The following is a 23,358-nucleotide window of genomic DNA, read 5'->3' on the forward strand; positions in this document are numbered from 1 at the left end:
TCCAACGATGCAGGGCTATGAGACGATTCCCAGTAGAGTGAGCCGATAAGAGCGGTTAACACATTGCTGCAGACGCAACATTATCTTCTATGGCTTTTGTTGCATTTAAGTGCTTTCGGAAATTAACAAGCTATTGCTCTCGTTTCAAGGATAATGGATTTACACAGTCTATGAAACAGAGGTAATAGCTGTTAGGAAATATAATTCTGAGATGCAACCACTAGTAGTCAAAGTATGCATTAAACGCACGTACAATAATTAATGTAACAAGTTACAGTAGGTTGTTATGTGTACAGCACGTTAATAATCAAAATATTTATTTCATGTTCCGTGTTTTTTGTGTGTTTTTGAACATTGTTAGCATGAGCCACTATATATTTTATTCGCATTCGCAGTGAATCAAGCATGTGGCAAGGACTTTTAAATCAAACAGCATGAGGAGGTGTTTTTTAGAATTATTTTCCCTTTTGACGGTGTGCAAACATGGGTACATACGGCTAGTCAGCGTAAGAAACGCTCGTTAACGGGTCGTGTTTGTCAAAATAACCAATTTCATATGATGTTATTAATCTCCAACACGCTCAGTTTACAGAAGTACGAGCTTACAACGGGTACCAGAATGCGGCATATATTCATCAAGAGGAATGTCAGCCCTCTGAAGTAACCCAGCCTCTGATTGGCCAAAGCGAGTCACGTGACCCTTTCCCAAGCGGAGTTTCCACGACAGCTGGAAGCCGAGCGGCACGGGCGCATCGCTTCTTTGCTAAAATTACTGGAAATAACAAGACTTCTGCTCGTCTCAGCACCTCCAGATAAACCCTGGTCTGGCATGGGCGACAAGAGGAGTCCCACAAGGTAACGACCGAGTGATTGTGTCACGGATATTCAAGCTAGGAGCGGTGAGCGGACATCGACGAGCGCACGGAAAAAAATGGGTTTTCTCCACGGTCTGTCTCTCTCTCTCTCTCTCTCTCTCTCTCTCTCTCCCTCCCTCCGCTCGCTCTCTCTCTCCCTCTCTCTCTCACTGCATGTGTCTATGTTCGCGTGCGGGTTGTGTGTGTACGCGCGGGTGTTAAAACCTCATCGCCAATTACAGTGTCGGATCACAACGCGCTTGCAGATGATTTTCCTAAATCCGATAGGCTTACCCAGATGTTTGCTATCGATAGCTTTCGTGGATGCGAGCTGAACTCACTGTTGTCTCCTCTCGCCCCCCTTCTTCTTCTTCTCTCCAACCATCTCTTTACGTTTTTTTAATTCCCCCCCCCCCTCCCCTCCCCTCCCTTTTTGTTTGTAAATTTTTTTGTTTTTAAAGGCCGAAGCGTCAACCGAAGTCCTCCTCCGACGAGGGGTTCTGGGACTGCAGCGTGTGCACGTACAAGAACACGGCAGAGGCTTTTAAGTGCATGATGTGTGATGTCAGGAAGGGGACGTCAACAAGGTAAGGCGATGCATATACACACCACCTTTGGTCTTTTCTGCAATGGTGGGTTCCCCATGGGGGTGCCTTGGGGGGGGGACTCAGCAGCCCCCCCTCCCACCCAGAACAAAATGAGGAACAGTTTAATCCCCCCCCCTCTCCCTCCCTCTAAGCAATTTGTGCATTTGTACCATGAGACAATGGATTAAGGTAATTGTATATTCTTCAGATGTCTAAACCTCCCCACTGTTGTACTGTTCTATATAGAACACAGACAGTTGACATAAACAAACATGGCGTGCGCTGGTTCATGTACTGTAGTGTTTTCTACATTTATGTTGCATGATTCTGTGCAAAGGAAAACACACACACATACATATATATATATATATATATATATATATATATATATATATATATATATATATATATATATATATATATAAAATTCTTTTTATTTCCTCTGAGCAATGCATCAGTCTCCATGTTCTCTCGTTCTTGTTCACACTGACCTCCGTAAAATGAGGGAGAGGGACGCTCGCTCGCTCTTTAAGCACACATACATCCATCTTGTTGCCCCGGAGATATTTGTAACAGACGAGGGGGGGACTTCCAATAGGCATGCACATGAACTCACACACATAGGTACTCGAGCATACAAATACACAGCATGTAGGTACACACACATACACACACTGGCTGGTATTTTGTCCTGACATCAGTGATTTGAGGCAGGAAATGGCTGTTACTCCTGAGTGGCGGTCATTATCAGGATGAAAACACAACAAAGGGTGAAGGAGAAGAAGTGTAGCTGTTAGCGCTGGCTATGGGAAACAGTGTGTGTATGCGTGTGTTGTAACGTGATCTTCCTCTTTAATGTATCCTCTCCTGCGTTAGCACAACTTTCCCAATGATTTAACTACAACAATAACACGGCGGCGCAGTCGTCTGCTTTGGTGCCTTTTCATAATTGTGGTATTTCTTGCGTCGGTGCATGCACTCATTCGCCCGTGTGTGCACTTGAGTGCATGAGTGTGGGAGGGCTTGTTGTGAAAGGAGGTTGTCAGAGCAGCTGCCAGACAGACAGCCATAGCTCATTACTATGCAACAGCTTAATCAGCCCGCTGTCATCAGAGACACACACACACACTCAACATGCACATTTTACACATGATTGCATGCGTGTTCGTACGCAAACGCACACACACACACACACTCTTAATACGTGCAAGTATAATCGCACACTGAAGTGCACAGTTGCCGCTCGCGCAAACAAAGCGATTGAGCAGCTGACATACTGTTGTCATAGGGTTCATCTTATGCGGTTGAGCATTGATTGTTGAGAGAACACTCCAGGGTGTGTGTGTGTGTGTGTGTGTGTGTGTGTGTGTGTGTGTGTGTGTGTGTGTGTGTGTGTGTGTGTGTGTGTGTGTGTGTGTGTGTGTGTGCGCGCGCTTCCATAAAAGCAAAGCGGCCTGCAGCTTTGCCAAGAACCTGTCTGAATCCTCACGTCACCAAAAGCTGTGACATTCTTTGTCTTCCCCCATCTGGGCATTTTTGTGGAAGTTGGCAAGGGACCCACAGTTCCTCGCTACACCCCTGACAAATTTAGAAAATGTCCGTGAGAAGGTCTTATTTAATGTTAAAAACTCACTGTCTGCCCAACTGCAGTGCTGCAGAAATGTAGAAGTAGTGTTTGTTATGCTCCCCCCCCCCCTTCTTCTTCCTAGAAGGCCGTACACAAACCACCACACGCAGGCTAACGCTGCAGCAAAATGGCCACACAGGTGGTCGCAGCTGTTAACGACCGAACACAACAGACGAGTGGACGTCTCAGTGAGTGAGCCAAAAAAAGGTGGCAAAAGGGTGCACGACACGCGAATACCCTCGCTGGTTACCAAACAAGCATGACTGAGCAATTACCGCAAAGTGACGAATTAATGCTCGACACACGGGCGATGAGCGTCCACCGGTTGGAAGAGGCGTCCCACAGCCAGAAGCTCACAGTGTGGGCTCTGTGGAAAGTGGCTTAAAGTCAACTTATCACGGTCACAGGTTGAAAAAAAATCACCTAACTGCATAAAATGTCACTTTTTCCTGACAGGATCTGCAAGTACTAGAGATGATGGACGCCAAAAGTAACATTTCAGGGGCAAGGTAGAGACATGTTTTTAGTTTGCATGTAGCTAGCCGTCGAGAGATGAATGATTTATGAAGGTGGGGTTTAGCAGATCTCGCCGCCTAGATGCCTCTGATGTGGAGAGATGATCTACTGCAGGGACCCAAAGCTGGCGGCTGATTGAAAGCACGTCGCCGATGCTGCGAGTTTGACTGAAGACGGGGATACATCAGCAGAATTGGACTGGCTTATCGGAGGAGGTGCAGTGAAACGGAAGAGAGAGAGAGAAAAGAGGGAACCGGCTGACGTACCGCTAATTCTGTCAGCGGGCTCAGAAAACTTGTGCGGCTAGGGAGTCGAATTTTGAGGAAACACGAGACTTGTTTAAATATTCTCTCTGCACCTACATTTTGGGAAAGAGAATGCACGTTGGCTGCAAACCTGATGCATTTGTGCAGATTCGTATGGAATAATGTGGGGTTTTTTCTGCGGCAAGCTGCTATAGCTCACAGTATCTAATTAAAGCCGCCTTTTAGAGGAGCTTTTTGATCACAACACATCGTCGCGCAGCCCTCAATACCTTAAAAACTTTGCAGAGGAAAAAAAAGCAGAGGAATCGTTTCATCTCCCTGCGACTCTTTGGGCTCAGTCCCAGCCTTTTGAAAAGCTGCAGCGCAACAGATGAAAGTCACAGAATGGCGGCGTGGCGCTGAAAAACAGGAGGCCGTTTTGATAAGTGCAAGGTCACAGGTTTGATTCCTAAAACGGAAAAACAGGCAGAGCTTCCATTGAGCAAGACAACGAAGGCCCTCTCAGCGAACCCCATTGTCCTGGATTGGAGTGTCTAAAGATGTCACGTGAAGTGGTGCTGACAGACGGTAGTATTTGGCCGAGGACGTGTATTTAGGTTTGGGTTTAACAGCTGAGTGTAATAGAGCGGCGTGTGTGTGTGTGTGCGAGACCTTCTCCCGTGTCGAGCCTGCACCACCTGCATCTGCTGTTCACCAAGCTGAGCTCTGACAGGTCAGGCCCGCCAGGGAAACACTGTGTGTGCGCGCTGCACGTTCAGCAGCATTATATTTCTGCAGGTCAGGACAGTGAGCTTGATCATGTTCTGATTAGCTCTCTCTCTCTCTCTCTCTCTCTCTCTCTCTCTCTCTCTCTCTCTCTCTCTCTCTCTCTCTCTTCGTCTCTTTCCAGGAGTTGAACTTAGCGGAAGGCGGCTCTCGATGACAGGTTGACTGATGTGCGCGTTTTGTGAGCTCCGCCTAAACAAGCACGAGCCATTCTGGCTGACTTGCAATGCAACCTGTCAGCATCTGGCTGCTTAGACGTCGGTTCGTCGTCCTCCGCACCGACACACACACACACACACACACACACACACACACACACACACACACACACACACACACACACACACACACACACACACACACACACACACACACACGTATGTAATTGTTCTAGCAGTTTAATTGTTGTTGATCTACCCTTTAAATAAACGTAGCTTTCAATACAACGCAGTTCAGAGTATCTGGTGCAGGATTACAGCCTTTTTATTAACTGTATTTATTTTTCCAATATAAAAACTTTTTTAGTAAGTTATTGTCGATTAGTCTGACGATTATCTTCTTGCCTTACCATTTAGTAAAAAAAAACAATGACCTACAAAAGATATCCCAAAGACCCCAAAGATATTCAGTTTACAAGCATAGAAAACTGAGTCGAAAATCTTAATTTTCTAGAACTTGTAGCCTCCAGAATTTTAGGCATTATTCCAAAAGGAATTAAATGCTATCGCCAAAATCATAAAGCAGTACAGTGAAAAGAAAATCTAAATTCTGATGTAGATATTTGTAATACAATTGTTGCCATTTGGAAGCTTCTGCTTGAACTTTTGTAATCAAGCCAGTGATCAGTTGTTGCACATATCCATTATAAATATGAGATACTGATCAGCTGCTGGAGCCATCTAATTATGGGAAACCGTGTCCCTAGTTGCATAGACTAAGTTTTTCTTTAAAGTGAATGGGACGGGGGTGGGGGTTATTGCAAAACAAGAAAAGGATTGATTATCTCTCTTCTGTTTATTCTCTAAAAGTAGCTGCCTCTGTAGAAATACATCATACACATACATTAAAATGCTGCCTGAAGAAAAATGTATCTGTTTGAATATATATACTTACGAGAATGCAGTTTCATTTTGGCAATAAAAATTAATTACCCATTTCTTACATCTCTGTTATGGGTATTAGCTTCCCAGCTTTTTACAGGGTCATTCTTCTGTTTTGGAATAGTCAAATGATTGATACAACAACTGTGTATCACCAAATCGCCGTTTGATCGTCCTATTTAAATTATTACAACCTCTTATAAGTCACACAGTCTGCTCAGTCATGTGGGCTCCCGGTTATAGCGCCCGCACGGCATACAAACACCCGAGTGTACACCAGGGACAATGAAGCTGGCTGTTATCACGTCACCGTGGCTCAAGATTATGGCTACGTGATAAGCCTGTAATTACTGCGGTGACACTGATGCATGACATGCTGCTGTGTGTGCGCGTCCAGGCGGGCCTGTGTGAGAGAGGAGAATGTGGTGTAGTGTGGCTAGTGGGCTGTGGAAGGTGTCATAAACCACATGAACGGGGCGGGCCATCTGTCTGTCTCTCACACACACACACACACACACACACACACACACACACACACACACACACACACACACACACACACACACGGTGGTAGCATGTACAGGCAGGGAGAGACATTAATCATTGGGTTGGAGGGGCTCCCAGGAGCAGCCTACGACCCGCTGATAGGACACCACCTCGATTGAGAGTGTTCAACAGGGCATAAAATAAGCTATTTCACAACGATCTTACAATCATCACAGAACAGCGAGACGAGATTTGTTTATCACGGCGCACTCCCGCGCTTATTTGCGGTCCATCAGAATGTCCCGCGGGCTGTTTGCTCATCACACAGTGTACTCGACAGGCCAACATCAGCAGAATTCTGCACTGCCGTCAAATTCATATGCAACGCGTCACCAGTTCCACATTTTCATAAAGAGTAAAATGACTGGAATAATGGCCAGAGCTGTAAAGATATTTAGAAATAAAAGTCCAAAACTATAAAAGGCTTTCGCTTAAAGACTGCCGTCACTTTCAAAGCAGGAACATTTGGGTCTTATGGAACATAAGTGGTTTGACATCTGGTATGCGTGCTTTTGGTAGAAAGTAGTTGTGAATCACAGAATTGGGAGTAGGCTTCTAGGTATATTTGGAAAAAGATGACGCACATCAGATTTTAAAGTGGAATCTTAGGTCGCAAAACAAATTTTTTTTTGCTGACCAGTGAAAATGTATCTCCAAAATGCTTAATCACAAAGCTGAAAACAGGACGTGTTTTATTAATTATGAGTGTTAGTTGTCGGTTATTTGGCCTCATCTATAAACAGATTCTGGCTCTAACACACGCACACACGCACACACGCACACACACACACACACACACACACACACACCGTCAGTGTTAACTGCTCAGTCTCTGTGAGCTGTGGTGTTGATGACCCGTTTGTCCGCTGGAGCAGAATCTTCACGGTCAAACCTGAATTTGCTGTGTGACCAAATCAGGACCAGGGGAGACTTTTTATTTTTATTTTTGCTGTGTTGGTTCTTCCACTGCTTTTGGTTCTTGTTGGTAGAGGAGCGAGAGGTCAGCGGATGCATCAGAAGGAGGGAGAGAAGGAGAGATAGCGATAGACTGTGTGTGTGTGTGTGCGTGCGTGCGTGACATATTTCCAAAAGCGGTCAGCCAGAGTTTCCCCGTCAGTGAAATGTGTGTGGGATCAGTTGCAGCGTTTGTACTTCCCAGCTCCTCCTACAGGATGAGTTTGTCTCCAGCTCGCCGTTAAAAGCTAAATTCTTCTTAATTATTATTGTCCTTGTTTAAATCTAAAGCGAGAGAGAAGATGGCGGAGCGGTTTGCACTCACGCGTTTGGACATGTAATAATGGTCTTAATCAAAGTATTGAAACTTGAGCAGAAACGATGGACCAACAAACGCGCCTGTATAGAGAGACTATACGTTCTCTTGACTACTACATTAAAAGAGAAATTTCCTTTTTCAAGGAAATGAAATTCGGCGCGTTTTAAAGCCCACCTCGTAACCTCCTAATTTCCCAGTGTGGGACTCCATTAGCTGCCGTGGAATAGATGGCCCGAGTGGAGCAAAATATCGATTGGAACAATAGTTCCAACACGCAGTATTAATGTCAGAAAGAATAGGCCGTTACATTAGGCACAGAAATTCCTGTAGGAATCAATAGACAAAAACACACACACACACACACACACACACACACACACACACACACACACACACACACACACACACACACACACACACACACACACACACTCAGCTTCCAGATGGAGGCCAGTAGCGAAGGCCTAAGTGCTAAGATAATAACCATTTGATTGGGTTAACAGAGGCAGTTCTGTTTAGGCCTGCTTGCTTTGCCTCGCGGAGCGATATTAGCTTGTCTCCTCTTTCACCTCCAGGGTTATTGAGCCAGCTCTATTAGTGAGAATCTACTTCATTGTTACACACGAAGAAGATGGGACGCACGAGTGGTGTTTGTACTTGGCCCACGATCGCTCTCAGGCACAGCCAGTCCCTTTCGTTTTTTAAATAGAAAAAGAGCATAATTAGCCATCACTTAATGGCACTTGATGTGCCATTAGGTGATGGCACATCAAGTCAAACATACCATGCTCATTTGCGGCATTAATGAGAGACAGAGACGGCAGTAATTCATCTGTTCGGTGCTCATACAGTAAATCACAGGAACCATAGAAGCGCATAATGACACCCCGAACAGAAATCATGAATCAAAAAGGAGGTTATGAAACGAGGCAGCTGGTCGTCTTGTTTTTATTTTATTTGGTAGAATGTGGCCCTGGGGCGGGGTGGTCCAGTCTGTTGCGACAGACATTTCTTCATTGTGTTGGTTATGAGAGAGTGCCACAAATTTCTCTTTCGCTGGGAAAAGAGGACTTTGAGAGGTCTCTGCTTTTTATTTAAAAACAAAAGAAAAGTGTCAGCAGTTCTGCAGCGTCGCGCTGGCAAGACAGACATATTAGAGGATCTCGACATCTCCTCCCTATCAGACGGTTATGTAGGCCAAGAGACCCATTTGCATTTCGCTCTAGCCTTGCTAGCATCACTGCATGTTCTGTGAAGGCAGCGATAACTCCGGAAAGAAGAAGAAAAAAAAAAAAACTGACTCTGGGAGAGGAGCTTCTTTGAAGCTGGGCCCCAATTTAGGTCATCCCAGAATGGTGAAACAACAACTTTGCCCTTAGAACAAGACAGCAGACCAGCAGCTCTGGCTTCTATGTCTCCTCTTAGTAAATGGGGTAGAAGCCTCTAAATTAAGCTAAATAGGCCACCGAGGCGCTTTGCACTGCAAAGCTCGGCCAAATGCTCACACTAATTCTGTAGATGGATTTCGTCGAGTACACTCTGTACTGTGTTTCACCCCTTAAACTGAATTTGCAGTTCACCCGTATACTGTATTTGCATTAGACATGTGCAATAGGACTTTTTTTTTTAAACTGAAGCACCTGGAGGCCAATGTTTTGTAATTGCAATACTTTCGGAAGAGTTCACACACAGGTTGGTGCACTTGAGCGACGCTGCTGTACTGTGTTACCAACAGAGAGAGAATCAATACAAAACCAAGCTTGCTTTCTCACAGAGCAGAGAAACATTTCATGACCGGTTGTTCAAAGCGTACATTTCACAGAAAGCGGCTGATGAATTTGTTTTCCCGTGTTACATTTTTTTCGCTCGAATTACAAACAGGAGTGCTCAACGGGGCTCAGAAAACACACTGTGCTCTTGTGCTGTTCCCATCATGCCCTCATGCTTCATCTGCTCACTGTGTGTGTGTGTGTGTGTGTGTGTGTGTGTGTGTGTGTGTGTGTGTGTGTGTGTGTGTGTGTGTGTGTGCGTGCGCGCGTGCGTGTGCGCGCGCGCGCGCATGCGTGCGTGTGCGCGCGCGCGCATGCGTGCGTGTGCGCGCGCGCGCATGCGTGCGTGTGCGCGCGCGCGCATGCATGCGTGCGTGTGCGCGCAGTCTTGCGCATGTGCCTCAATATGCCTGTGTGATTGCATTCATAAAAGCATGCATACGTTCTCATGTGCACCCATAATATATTTGTACACACCACTTTGGCTCTTGGGTGCGGTATGCGTGTGCTGTGGTGTGCAGAGGTGCATTCATACATATAACTGTGTGTGTCTGTGTGTCTGCGCATGCAAAAATCAGCCGCTCTCTCAACAGATGGCCTTTTCAACACACTCGCCTCTCGGCTAGGGCTCTTGCCAGCCCCCCCCCCCCCCCCCCCAAAAAAAAAACCAAACACACACTCTCTCTCTCTCTCCTGCACAGAAATACGATCGCAGCCTTCATGCATGCAAACTGTTGCCAAACCAATTGCATAATGTATCATTTTCGAGACAGCAGGCACTCACGGAGGATGGAAATGTGACTGCGAGGAGGAACATTTAGTGAACCGTGTTACACGTTCTATTTGATGTTGGATTCACCTTAACATTCTGCTTTGTGTGTGAAGGTGTATCATTCTCACATCAGCGAGCACTGGTTATCTGTCATCAGTAACGGAGGCTTTTGATGCAAGAGAGTAAAAACATTAAGTTGGGTTTTTGTAGGCGACCTATAAATCAAAATCTTCAAATCCATCATTGAAAATATAATTAGCCGGTGTGGCAGTTCACGCCCTCGCCTGGAGATATAAGAGACAAAGACTCCTGTGAGAATTGGACATTCCACATTTGGGAAGATTGAGGAAGACATTTTGGGTGTGACCTTTTAATAATAATAATAATAATAATAATAATAATAATAATGTGTCACACCGTGTTTGAAGTCAGATCTAATCTCTCTTTCACATACAGCATCACACCACTCTTAGGTCTCACAGAATCCTTTCTTCCATAGTAGGAAACGGTGCACACATGCATGGCCTCTCGTGCATTCTGAATTCATCACGTCTTGGCGTTCGCCAAAGCAGATCTCAGCTTGTCAATGTTTACACTCTGAGCCCTTAAAAACACGCCTGTGCAGGTATACCATATAGCTCACAGATGGCTGAATCCCTTTTTTTTTTTTTTCTGAATGTGTGTGGTGCCGCTCGCTGCCGGTGTTAAGAACACTTCCGCAGCGCCGTCCTATAACCAGCGCTGGCAGTGATCATTGGCCCTTGATTATGGCGGTACGCTAGCATGAAGCCATGTGCTCACTTGTGATTTTCCCTCTCATTAATCTGCCACACTCTTGTCTCCCCCTCCCTCCTTCCCTTCCTTTCTTCCTTCCTTCCTTTCCCCCGGAATCAGGAAGCCTCGTCCCGTCTCTCAGCTTGTCTCGCAGCAGCAGGTAACGCAGCAGTTTGTGTTGCCCTCGCAGCCCAAAAAGGAAAAGAAGGAGAGAGTAGAGAGGGAGAAGAGCGACAGAGAGCCGGCACTCAAGAAGAACAGTCACAAGAAGATGAGGTAAACAAGCTGACACAGGGTTTTGGGGGATGGGGTGGGGTGGGGGGGATCAGATATAACAGGGATGCATGAATAAACATGTTATAGATGGTGTTTATGTTGCCACCCGAAGTGAGCTTGATGCGTTGTCATATTTCATGAAGAACTTCAAAAAGATCGAGGTGAGGAGGGTGGGGAAACACCAGAAATGAATTCAAAGCTGGAAGATGCTCTTTGGAGTTTTCAGTGAAAGATGAAGGCGCTTTCACTCATTGGGTAAATCAGTGATAGTATTTTCTGAAAAGGGCTGATTGGAACAGGAGCCTCAAGCAGGATTTTAAAGAAATATTCGATGTTGCTTCTCACTCTCTCTTTCTCCCCGACTGTTTTCCGCTCCCTCCCCAGGCCGAGGTTAAAAAACATCGACCGGAGCAGCGCCCAGCACCTGGAGGTGACGGTCGGGGACCTGACAGTCATCATCACGGACTTTAAGGAGAAAGCCAAGCCCTCGTCCGCCCCGGCGACGTCGTCCAGCACCGCGTCCACGGCCGACCTCCACAGCCAGAACGGCTCCAGCTCGGAGAACACAGAGAAGGGGCTCTCCCGCTCCTCCTCCCCCCGAGGGGAGGGGAGCTCCGTCAACGGGGAGTCTCACTGAGTGAGACTCCCCCCCCCCCCCCCCCTCCGATCCTCATGGCCTCCACCCACATCTCATCTGCAGGCCCACGGGTCACTGGTGGAGCATCCTGCCTCCACATTCAGAGCTGCACATTACTGACTCAGAACAGCTCCTTTTTTTTCTGGATATTACAATTTAAAAAAGGAATTGTGACCAAACATCAGATTTGGTCGAGTCTAATAGGGTTTGAAGATTCTCTGGAATCCTGCATTTAGAAAAGCAATACGAAAGACCTTTTGCTCCACGTTTCGTAGAACATTTGGTGTCATTGAAAAAAGGATCCCGCACGCTTTCCGAACCTCGCTCCGAGAACATTTACCAAGACTGACGATTTATTCTGACGAAGAACTTCCTCAGAACTGACCTGAGACATGTCTGAATAAATGTTTGGACAAGCTTTATGGTGCTGTGCGGTTTCCTTCAGATGCACCTGCCTTTGTCGAGGCTCTTCTCTTTTCTTTTGATATGTTTTTGTGAAACCAAAATGTGCAGCCCCATCCTTACATCACCTTGCAGTGGCCGGCAGAGTGACCTATCCCCCCCCCCCCCCCCCCATGGAGTCTTCAGCCTCTATCTTCCCCATTATGAACCTGAACCGCCCATTACGCACTCTCAGTGTCCCGACACTGAACCTTCAACCTCACAGGCAACCTTTGCTCCTGCTCTTAATTACTCCAAGCTTTTACTTGTGGACTGCCTCTGCTGTGGAGGGACTTTTTTTTTGACACAGCGTAGCAGGCTGTACTCCTACTGGCACCATGTGGTGCTTTTGGGTAATGTTTGGAGTGGGTCAATTCGTTCAGGTAATGCTTGTTATGTACGTGTAAGGGCATCGGGCAGGTTTTGGTGAAAGCCCTCTTTTGAATGGTGCAGGAAGGTATAGTATATGATATTAAAGGATAATACCGGTGTTTTTGTCTTGTTTTTTAGTTTGTGCCAATAATCTACACAACTCCTTTTGGTTTGCATACAGCCAGCCATGTTTAAAAAAGGTACAATCAGGGTTTTGTTCCATCTTTGTACAGTATAAGAACCACAAACCTGCATTAAGTGATATTTTTGGTATAATCATATAATTCTGAGTAGTGTGAAAAAGCATGTAGATAATTAGCAACTCTCTGGCTACATGCAGCTTTAAGTTCTTTGTTCTGGTGTTCTGACCCACACATACCCACCAGAGACTACATCCATGGCCAGCAAACCAGCTCTGACACGCTGCTGTTACACTACCGGTCCAGCATGAAATCACAGAAGACTGGTGAAGAGAGGCTACTAGCTAACTAGCTTCTAGCCAATTACAGACCAGGCCAGAGCTAAACGTTGGGTAAATACTGAGCTAATGTTAGTCAGAAGACCAGAAACACTAATACTAATCCACTAATGTTGGTATGCGTCTGCTAGATATGCAAGTAGGCAATACACTGCTAACACATTTGCCATAACACCTCAAATCTGTCTCTCAGGGCTTTGTTTCTTTGAGTTGATTTTGCAGTTTTGCTTTGTCCTCATGCTATCAAACAAATACACTTAATGCAGCTTTGTAATTAATTATAGTCCGCTTGAAAAGTGCTGATCATACTTTATCTGTCAAATTATAAGTACATGATGCTGACAAATTGTGACACTAATCACTGACGTCCTACATGCTACACCGTGGTGAGTGTCAATCACATGACTCCCACAGAATAAGACATACCATCGTCATATTTCTGCTCTTACTTTATTGGCACTTTTATTTTCTCCATCACTGCTAATTGAAAGCCAGGTTTATCACAGTAAAGTTTGTCTCAGACGGAGAAAAACAACAACAACAACAAAAGGAATAGTTGTTTTCAATATGAGGAATTGTCAACTAAATATGGACTGAAGTTAAGGGACTGTGGCTGTAAGTGACACCGGTATTCTCCTTTATAATCTCTGCTGCACCTGCTCAGCGGTCACAGTGGAGAACCAGAGGGTGCCTAAGCTGTTCTCCCCCCCTCCCTCCCTCTGTGGACCCAGTTTGGAGACAGCATGGTGCTTTTAAAACCGTAAAAAGGAGCTTTGACTTCTGGACATGTGAAAGCTGATTGTCTGCCGTGTGATGGACTTCAGAAACTGCTTCAATTCCTCCATTTTGACGTAGCAAAGTGGGGGGAGCTTTAGAATATACTAAACCCTCAGCGGAACAACTACGGATCAACCTAACACACACTAACTTATGAAACCTGTAGAATACTACACAGATAAAAATGGATATTTCTAAAAGATATTGTACTACAATGTTTTGATGTGGTTGTATTATCCATCATAGCAGTGTTATTGTCGAGAGTTTTACTTTTACATTTTAGCACAGATCCTAAGAACTGTCATGGCATGATAATATTATGGTCTCGGTATATTGTGGGACAGGCTATGTCTCTTAGTTTGTTAGCATCGTTCAATGTATCAAGAGATCTCACCGGTTCACCACACTAGCTGGGACTAGCAGCGTGGACTCGCGAGAACTGTTCGGGCAGACGTTTGTTATTTGGTTGTGGCAAAAATGGAAAGATTTAAAAAAATACGTTGGTTGTCCCTTGTTAATATCTTTTTTTTGTTGTTGTTTTGCTCAGTTGTTTTAAAATGTGTAAACTTGTTTATTACATGTCTGAATAAGAAAATGCATAAGAATCATTTAACTTATTGTCACTTTCATACAGGTGCACGCTTCCACTTTTGTGTTGTCACATGTTTGTGAATGTAGCCTTTTGCTCAGCAGAGCGCTTGTTGTTTCAGCTCCATCTGGTGAACGACTTGATAACCGCTACTCATCCTCAACACAGTATATTTGGGTTAACACGTTTACAGATCAGGCCCATACATACATTGAGAATGGTGTTCATCCATGCAATAGTTAAGTCAAAAATCTCCATGACTTGATTATAAAGGCTTACAGTAGTAAGCTTAAGGCAATGAGCGTAAGGTGTGGTTTACACACTATTAATTAATCAACCACTACAAAAGTCAGTAACCTAATTTCCCCAGACTAAATGAAAATGCAGTTGACGTCCAGGTCTGTTGTGTAGTGGAGCCACATCAATAAAGATGGACTAGTCACTTGTAGCCATGAATGGGTCTTTTCAGAGGTGGAATCTATTGAAAGTTGCTGCAGACACAGCCTGAAGGGGGGGAGGAGGGGGCAGGGAAGGAGGATTCAAACTGCGTATCGCTCCCACCCTTCCCCCATTTAAGGTCCCGACCTCCTGCTTCTGTTGCAGCGAAGCGCATCAAGTAAAACGAGGGGAATAGACAAACCCGGAAATTGGTTGTGTCCTTCAGAATAAAAGTCTAAATGTAGTCCTCAAAGTGGATGGACGATGAAGATCGCTGGCATACTATTTGTATTTGGGTATGTTCCCAAGCCTCCCATCTTTCAGGAGTAAGATTGTCAAAATTCTTGAATTTGAAAGAGATGGGCTAAAGATATAGCAAATAGTTCCTCCTTCCCTCACAATGTAGTCTTCAAGAACACGAGTGTAACAGCACACAAGTGATATCTGAGCATTACCATGTTACAGCCACATGTTTACAGTGTGTAACTGCATTAATGGGTCTTAAATGTTGCAAATATAACCAAATATATGTACTATCCAAGTTACCCAACCAGAAATGTCCACTCTGACTACACTTAAATATGGTCTCTTTAGAAAGGAAATCTTGTCGAAAGGACAGACCTGTGAAATGTTTCGAGGCGTATGGTGAGTGAGATGAATGGAGTCGAGAAACAAAAAATAAAATGAGCAGAACAACACAGGCATAGCAGAATGTGAAGTCAAAACAAAGAAAATCTGATGGAGTATGACAGATGAGGAGCATTTTGTTTAGCTACATTGTTTTCCACACCTACACTGTCACACAGTATATACATTGTAACATATTATTACTAGACAAGATATTAACTCATTCCATCAGACCGAAACAGACAAAAATAGGTAATTAAAGCTACAACAGTATCTATATTTTTTTCAAAGCATGAAAATTTAAAAATGTGTCGTGAAGAAATGAATGTCTTCAAAGTTACCGCCAGAGGGTGCAATTGACACGCCAGATAATCATTTTATTTTTATACGTTGACCGGAAGTGCGTTCCCACTGCGACGACCTTCGCAGTTCACACTATAAGCTTAGTTTCTATGTCATGACTGTAGCTACGAGTTGTGTTTTCAAACTCCAAAATGCGGCGTTACATTCGTGCACTAATGTTGTGCACGGTGTTCGCCGTGTTTTCGGGCTTGTACGTGTACAGTAAATTATTTTACGCGGACGTGTCGGTCGGTGGAAACGGACCGAGGAGAGTTTTCATCCCACCGAGAGTCCCCGGAGGCAGGCGAGGTACCGCGGACAAAACTGGGCCCAAAAGCCCACACTGGTACAATAGGTAGGACTGGAAATTAATGTTTTTCCTGCTTTAACTGGGTATAACTGGGGTAAAAAATACGCATGTGTATGTATATATCAAAAGTTACTCTGTACCACACTGGATGTATAGGAATGTAACGCTGACTGACTAAACGGCCCAATGCAGACAAAGTGCACTGCAGTTAGCTTCATCTTTCTATGGTTGTAACGCGAGACTTGGACAGGTGTGGGACCTCACGTGCAGCCTCCCTCAGAGTTCCGGTTTTAATTGATACATCACTTAAGTTATTGATACAGTTGTCATACAAATAGCCTACACAGTATGACTCCCACGAACCAAACTAGCCTAACATTTGGGCTGATTGTCAATATATAAATATTAAAAGAAAATCAGTTGAAGGCATATGGGACAAAATGCATATTACAACATGTGAAGTCTGTTAAACGTCAGAAAATAGATTAAGTTGTTTAAGTTAGTTGAATCAACTGCCCTTTGACGTCAAGATTAGCAACAAATGTTTAAACTTATTATTATACCCTCGACTCTTGAGATCCACTTTTTACATCCTCACGCTGACTCTCCTTCCTCTCACTCAGGTACATCATGCGTCAGTGGGGTCAGGCGGAGGCAGGTGGTGGCGGTGTTCAGAGCAGACCTGAACCCCCCATGCATCTGGCCGTGGTGGCCTGTGGAGAGAGGCTGGAAGAGACTCTCACCATGATCAAGTCCGCCGTGCTTTTCAGCATCAAGCATCTCCAAATGCACATCTTCGCCGAAGAGCAGCTACACGCCAGCTTCACGGAAGCTGTGAGTGGGAAAATACTGCGAGTTGCTTCCTGTTGACTGTAAATGACAGTTTGTGTTGATCATATCGTGTGTAATATACCCCTACTATTAATGTATCCGTGTTCCAGTTGGAGGCGTGGCCTGGTTTTATTCGCTCCAGGTTCAACTACACAGTCTACTCCATCAGCTTCCCCAGTGAGAACGCAGCAGAGTGGAAGAAACTCTTCAAACCCTGCGCTTCTCAGAGGCTCTTCTTACCCGTGAGTTTCTTATAGAAGCATGAGAACCACAGTGGAAATGCATATCTGACGTCATTATGACAGTCTCAGTTACTTTTATAGACAAAACATAACCCAAGTTAGAAAAAGGTCCGACAAACACGGAGCCTTCGCCTTATGCCAGCTGGGATCGGCTCCAAAAATTGGCGATAAATGAACAGTTTTGTATTTCCATGAGCACTGTAGCAAAAAGTAATGTTCCAAAATTTTTGCAGTTGACCTTTTATACAAGATAGATGATTGTATTCTGTCACCCTGAGGAAAATCAGCTTTGTCAGGCCACTGCAGAACATCCACGTTATTGATATTCTCGGTGACATCTATCTCCTGTGTGTCTTTCTCCATCTACACAGCTGATCCTGAAGGACGTCGACTCGATCGTGTACGTCGACTCAGACATCCTCTTCCTGCAGCCTGTGGACCGCCTGTGGGCGTTCCTGTCCCAGTTTAATTCCTCCCAGCTGGCCGCCATGGCCCCGGAGCACGAGGAGCCCCGCATTGCCTGGTACAACCGCTTCGCCCGCCACCCCTTCTACGGCAGGACGGGCATCAACTCAGGGGTCATGCTCATGAACATGACACGGATGAGGAACACGTACTTTAAGGTAAGGCTGAACTCTGAAGACCCATTCTTCCAGGAGATATTTGTTCGGCTCTGTTTACTGTATTAGTGTACTACCTTTATTGTCCACAAGATGTCCTCATCCCACTGCGGATGTTGTGCACCAAAGTCTGTGCAAGGAGTTGGCATTATGAAGCTCCCAACACTTACAATATTGTGACACAGTAAAGGCATCTTTTTGGTGTTTACATATGTGTTGACAGAATGACATGACATCTGTGGGGCTGCGTTGGGAGGAGCTGCTGATGCCTCTTCTTCAGAAATACAAACTCAACATAACCTGGGGAGACCAAGATCTTCTCAATATCATTTTCCACCACAACCCTGGTAAGGCTGCACGCACCAGTGCAGCACACATAGCATGTTTATTTCCATATACAAGACTGTAGACTTTTATACATTATGCTTTTCAGCCTCCACAGACAAACTGGAGAAGGATTACTTGTTATTGACTGCTAGATTAGCTTATCATGCTCATCAAAGTCTACAGGATGTCCCTTTGCAGGACTGATTTGTTGACTTGTTAATGTGCTCGTACACTTCCACTCACAAGAGTGCTTGCTGGAGTTTCCGTGCCGGTGGAATTATCGTCCAGATCACTGCATCTATGGCAGCAACTGTGCATCAGCGGAAGAGGATGGCATCAACATCCTGCATGGAAACAGAGGGGTTTACCACGACCACAAACAGCCTGCATTCAGGGCCGTTTATGAGGCCATACGGAAGGTGAGCAGGAGCATTAGTCAGTAGCACGCATCGGTGCGTTTGCGTTGGGAGTATGTGAGATGCTTTAATACACTTGTGCATCTATATAGGATTTGTGAATTCAGTCACAGTATGGGCCTTATGTTGCATCACGTTATGTCACAAGTTCATGGATTCAACATGATGGGATTTATGGACAGAAATTGTCTTCAGTGCATAAAATTAACTGCGTTTCTATTCATCTTTTCATAACTTAATATTGTTCACTTTAGACATCTTCATCAAACACAACAAAAATGTTTTAGATGCCCGTGCATTTTTTAAAATCTATTTCACTAATAATTACTGAAGACCACAAGTAGATAACAAGACGTCATATCAAGATGAGTGTAGTTTGTCTACAATTACAGTTGATTACAGAAACGTGTCATTATTAAAAGGTAAATATTAACAGAAGCCCCTGAGGTCTCAAAGGCCACATACATTATACAGGCAGATATTGATGGTAGCAAAGGAGCAGCCAATGCAGCCTCATCCTGCAGTCCGTCGTTAGTAGAGGATCCATCTCACTCCTTTTTCACTGGAAACACTTGCTTTCTTCCAATGATCACAGGTTTTATACATTGGCACATCACGTTTGACGCGTTGCACTTTTTATTTCCACACATACCGAGTGCTGAACACTTGGCAAAAGGCATTTTGGGAAATAAGAGTGTCTACCAGAAAAGTGACTGAAAACAGGCCCCCTATTACAAGTCTCTTGGGTATATTACAGTTAAAAAGAGACAAAAGAGGCGGCTGAGCCCTTTCAAAGTGTTGTCGGTGTAATTTAGTGCAACATCCGATGAGAGGAGCCCTTTAATAACCCCAGTGACACACCTGCTCTCCATCACTGCCCTGTTCATTCACCCTCCCAGATGAGATTTTGGATTGGCGCTGACCCTAAAGACCGTAAGTGTTAGTAACATCCGATTGTCTTCATTGGAAAACAAATGTCCACCATTTCCAGAAGGTTGGAGTGAAAGCTAATTTCCCCCATGAGGATTGTTTATGGGTTGCTTACCAACAGTGTAATGATATTGACGACACCGGTGGCATTTACTTAATGAAGCCATCAACGTTGGGAGTCTCATTGCTTTCCTATTAACACAGCATTGAACATAGATCAGAGCTATGGCTGATATACACCATATCCATGGCCTGCAGTTCAAACTGCAGCTTTATAGGACAGGATCAATTACAGCAGTAGACACACATGTACCTCTGCAGCTATAAGTGAGCATAAACCCTAGGGCCCATAGCATGCGCCAACACATATTTTTTCCCCAATAGCCTATGTAGGTATTGATACTTTCATAGAACTGTGATTAAGTCTGCTTGGCCAGGAGTATGGATTGATATTCTGTGTGTTTCATCTCACTGGACAGACCATTTCCTGCTTGTTCATCTGCAGCAGAACCTCAGGCCATCCGAGTAGTGTTATGGAGTGAATGACAAACAGGACAGCGCTACATTAACAGCTCTATAGAAGTGGGAGGGTTCAGACAACTGGCTACAGGACAGAGGACTCAAATGCACTTTACAGGGTTCATACAGTCATGAAAAGTCTGGTCATGTGAAAAGCTTATTTTCTTAATAAACTGGATACAGATGTTCATAAATCAGTGGCTGTGCCCTGTATCCTGACACAAAGAAATGGGAATACAAGCAGCGGTGCTCCTCCCTGTCTGTCCGCCCGTCTGTCTCAAGCAGACCACAGCGGTCTGTCCATCATAAAGCATCTCCTCCCTCCCTCCCTCCGCTGCAAAAAAAGCTGAGCCCGGGAAGCAGCAGTTAAATTTTTACAGCCGATGGTACGTTTAGAGTTGGAGTCTGCACACCAACAGTGCACCATCAGCCACACAAAATCAATACACCAACTGTAAATGCAACTTTATGACCTTGGAGGTGTGTGTGTGTGTGTGTGTGTGTGTGTGTGTGTGTGTGTGTGTGTGTGTGTGGAAGAATGTGCTCATAAAAACGCCATTCTCTTTGTGACCCAATATCTGGGACTCAACCGAAAGCAAATGAGCTGGCATAAAAAATGGTAATTCCCCTTTGATTTCCTCAGAGCGTTGTAAAGGCCCCTTCATTATTGGGAAGACATGAAATTTCTTCTGAAATCCCCGGTTATCACTGGACGGGAAGCCTATAGCATAAAACTGACTCCAACAACGTGGGCCGCTTTATGTTTTGCCCGGCCGACCGATCAGATTAGATGTGCAGTTCCTTCTGAGTTCAGCATGCCTTGCGGATTTATTTTTTAATTTATCCGGGGAAAGAAACCCAAATGCTGCCCAAAGCACCACTTTGCTTACTTGCTGGGAAATCCGATCAATTCCACTGGAACAGTAGGAGGTTGAGAGCTGTCCTCAGGGGAGTTTTGATAGTAGCTTGGGATTTCAGCAGCTCATTTTAAGTTTACAACCTTTAGACAACCGCCACCCCCGTGTTTCAGCACTCTGTAGAAACAGGAGAGTAGTCATCTTACTTGGCAAGTCTCCTTCATACCACATGAATCTGCCTTTATATTGTGCTAAAAGTTCCTTTTCATCAGGATGCTTTTTGTTTCCTGAATGTCTCAATATGTAAGGTCAGTACTTTCAAACCGAGGAGCTTATTCTCCGATTGAATACGGAGTGCTTTTAGGATTTATCTTTACATCCTCGGAGCAAATTTAGAAACAATACATCACACCAAACCTAAGCGACGGATTGTTTTGTCGTTCCAGTACTCTTTTGGCCCAGACCCAGTGGCTTCGCTGTTGGATCCACTGGAGGAAGAGCTGCTGAAGACGACGCATACTTATTGTGGTAAATCCCACGCGCTTCTCACCAAGAGACTGGCACACAGCCTGGCAAACATCAACAGTAAGGTCCCACGTGGACGGTGACAGAACGGAATCACAATGATGGGACGGAGGCCAAAAGGAGCGCGGGCCTTGAGCTTGCTGAAAAAAACAGCAAGATACTGTAAGGTTTATTTCTAATCCTGTGAGCTGAATGATCCCTGATTCGAACAGCCGGGTTTTTAGACTGATCACAAAAAAATGAAAGAAAACACAGTTGGGATTGTCTCAAACTGAGACTAATTAGTGTCCACCTAATTTTAAGTTGCTCTGGATAAGAGCGTGATGTAAATGTCTGAAATCTGCTCTAAATGTTACGTTATGTGAACGTATAGCAGAGAACACTATTTACTACAGGTGGACACGTGGATTTTTTTTGTTTCTATTACAGACTTTTGCGACATTTTTATATTTTACTGACAACTGGGGATTTTTTTATTTTTTTTAAAAACCAGCCAGCATCCAGTCTCCTCTTCCAATCATTTTGTCCTTTCAATGCCTTTGGTGACCGACTAAAGGGGAATAGTCCTCATGGTGCAAACTATCTGTAAGAGTTTGGAAGAGTAGCTCTTGACTTTCCATATTGGAGAATGTATTGAACCCTGTGAAACGCTCTTATTAAAAGAGACAAAATAATCATATCAGAACTGGACGAAGGCTTTCAGCAGGGCCCATTTTCAGAGATGTATGCACTGGCCCACTTTTTTGACTTTCAGAAACCAACAACATGGAAGAGCAGTCGTTTCAGAGAGCATGCATGGGATAATGATAATAATTTCTGAGTGTGTGATGAAGTGGTTGTGTAAACAATGTTTTGAATAGTTCCTCATATGTGGCAGGGGTTGAGCATACGGTTTTCCTGAGTAAAGGTTTGTCCTGCTCTGTTATTTTATCTGTTACACAGATTACCTTTACCCAAAATACAACAAGCAAAATGAGGAGAGTCACATGGTCTACGGTCATGTTTATGTTTTGAGATGTCAGGTCATGTGACTCGACACAAATGTTTGTTTCGTCTCTTCTAAGTTTATACATTTCTTTATGTTACTTTGAACACGCATGTTTCTGACAGTGGCAATGTATGTATAATTCAATACTACAGCCAGGATACATAATGCAGAAAAATTGCTATTGAAAATGTGAATAAGCTACAAGTTCCACTCCTAATGCCAAAGCATTTCTTTTTACGGTTTTGCACCGTTGAATGTATTTTCTAAATGTTACTTTCAGTGCTTATGTTGGTATGGTTGTATTGTGAGGATATGCTTTATGACATGTTTACTTGTTTATATGTCATGTGCTGTTTGTCTGTGTTTTCTTTTACATTAAATATAATTTTTGTGGAACTGTACAGCAGTGTGTCTTGTTTAACCACCAGAGGGTAGCATTTTTTGGTATGTTGGTAGTAGTGCTTAGGGATGAAAGATATTGTTTCGGTACTTTTGCAATAATAATAATAATAAAATATATATGACAAAGGAATAATATAAGGGGATAGCAACTTAAGCAATTGAGTTTTTAAAATCATTATAATTTCAACACTACAAACATCTCATTAGCAGTTTTCTCTTTTTACCAACACAAGGCATATTTGTTAGTTTATTCTATAAAGATGTAGCACGAAGAAGATTGATGCTACTTTTCTATTGCCTCCTTGGGCAGATCAATGGACTTTCCAATAATCTATGACGAGACCACTGGAGGTGCTACACCATTTCTGCCTCAGCTCTGAGGTGCTCATAAAGTGTAAGTGATGGACCAATAACACAGCCGTATACGTGCCTGTCTGGGGCACTGTATTGCATTGACTATGTAGAATGAGTTTATGCTTATTCCCATTAGATGGGGGATACAACTGTCCGTTTATGACTTCAGAGGTAGTTTGATTCATTGCACTAGGAATATCCTTCATTCATC

The 23,358-nt window shown here is 44.3% G+C and overlaps 2 protein-coding genes across 3 annotated transcripts; both read left to right on the forward strand.

Moving 5' to 3' along the window:
* Nucleotides 1–700: 700 nt before the first annotated feature.
* Nucleotides 701–11,784, forward strand: yaf2 (YY1 associated factor 2). Of its 2 annotated transcripts, XM_068716788.1 has the most exons (4): nt 701–855; nt 1,316–1,441; nt 10,970–11,125; nt 11,510–11,784. In XM_068716788.1, the coding sequence occupies exons 1-4, from the start codon at nt 830–832 to the stop codon at nt 11,760–11,762; spliced, it is 561 nt and encodes a 186-aa protein (XP_068572889.1). In that variant the 5' UTR covers nt 701–829; the 3' UTR covers nt 11,763–11,784. The 2 variants fall into 2 exon arrangements, with proteins under 2 accessions (XP_068572889.1, XP_068572890.1); XM_068716789.1 differs by lacking the exons at nt 701–855; nt 1,316–1,441 and adding an exon at nt 4,771–4,876.
* A 4,107-nt stretch (nt 11,785–15,891) lies between these two features.
* LOC137877102 (glucoside xylosyltransferase 1-like) lies at nt 15,892–22,792 on the forward strand. The gene is made up of 7 exons (XM_068716787.1): nt 15,892–16,181; nt 16,760–16,970; nt 17,078–17,209; nt 17,581–17,832; nt 18,053–18,176; nt 18,403–18,575; nt 21,325–22,792. The coding sequence occupies exons 1-7, from the start codon at nt 15,979–15,981 to the stop codon at nt 21,484–21,486; spliced, it is 1,257 nt and encodes a 418-aa protein (XP_068572888.1). The 5' UTR covers nt 15,892–15,978; the 3' UTR covers nt 21,487–22,792.
* The last annotated feature ends 566 nt before the right edge of the window (nt 22,793–23,358 follow it).

Source organism: Cebidichthys violaceus, unplaced genomic scaffold, assembly GCF_023349555.1.
Source record: "Cebidichthys violaceus isolate CVI_PGR_0920_01 unplaced genomic scaffold, fCebVio1.0.p SCAF_21, whole genome shotgun sequence".
Taxonomy (NCBI): domain Eukaryota; kingdom Metazoa; phylum Chordata; class Actinopteri; order Perciformes; family Stichaeidae; genus Cebidichthys; species Cebidichthys violaceus.

Bases quoted from the DNA above. Each gene is read 5' to 3' on its own strand.
- LOC137877102 (XM_068716787.1), top strand. From the start codon at position 15,979: ATGCGGCGTTACATTCGTGCACTAATGTTGTGCACGGTGTTCGCCGTG. The intron at 17,833-18,052 runs GTAAGGCTGAAC...ATGTGTTGACAG, and splicing joins TGAGGAACACGTACTTTAAG to AATGACATGACATCTGTGGG. The intron at 18,177-18,402 runs GTAAGGCTGCAC...TCCACTCACAAG, and splicing joins CATTTTCCACCACAACCCTG to AGTGCTTGCTGGAGTTTCCG.
- yaf2 (XM_068716788.1), top strand. From the start codon at position 830: ATGGGCGACAAGAGGAGTCCCACAAG. The intron at 856-1,315 runs GTAACGACCGAG...TTGTTTTTAAAG, and splicing joins GACAAGAGGAGTCCCACAAG to GCCGAAGCGTCAACCGAAGT. The intron at 1,442-10,969 runs GTAAGGCGATGC...CCCCGGAATCAG, and splicing joins AGGAAGGGGACGTCAACAAG to GAAGCCTCGTCCCGTCTCTC.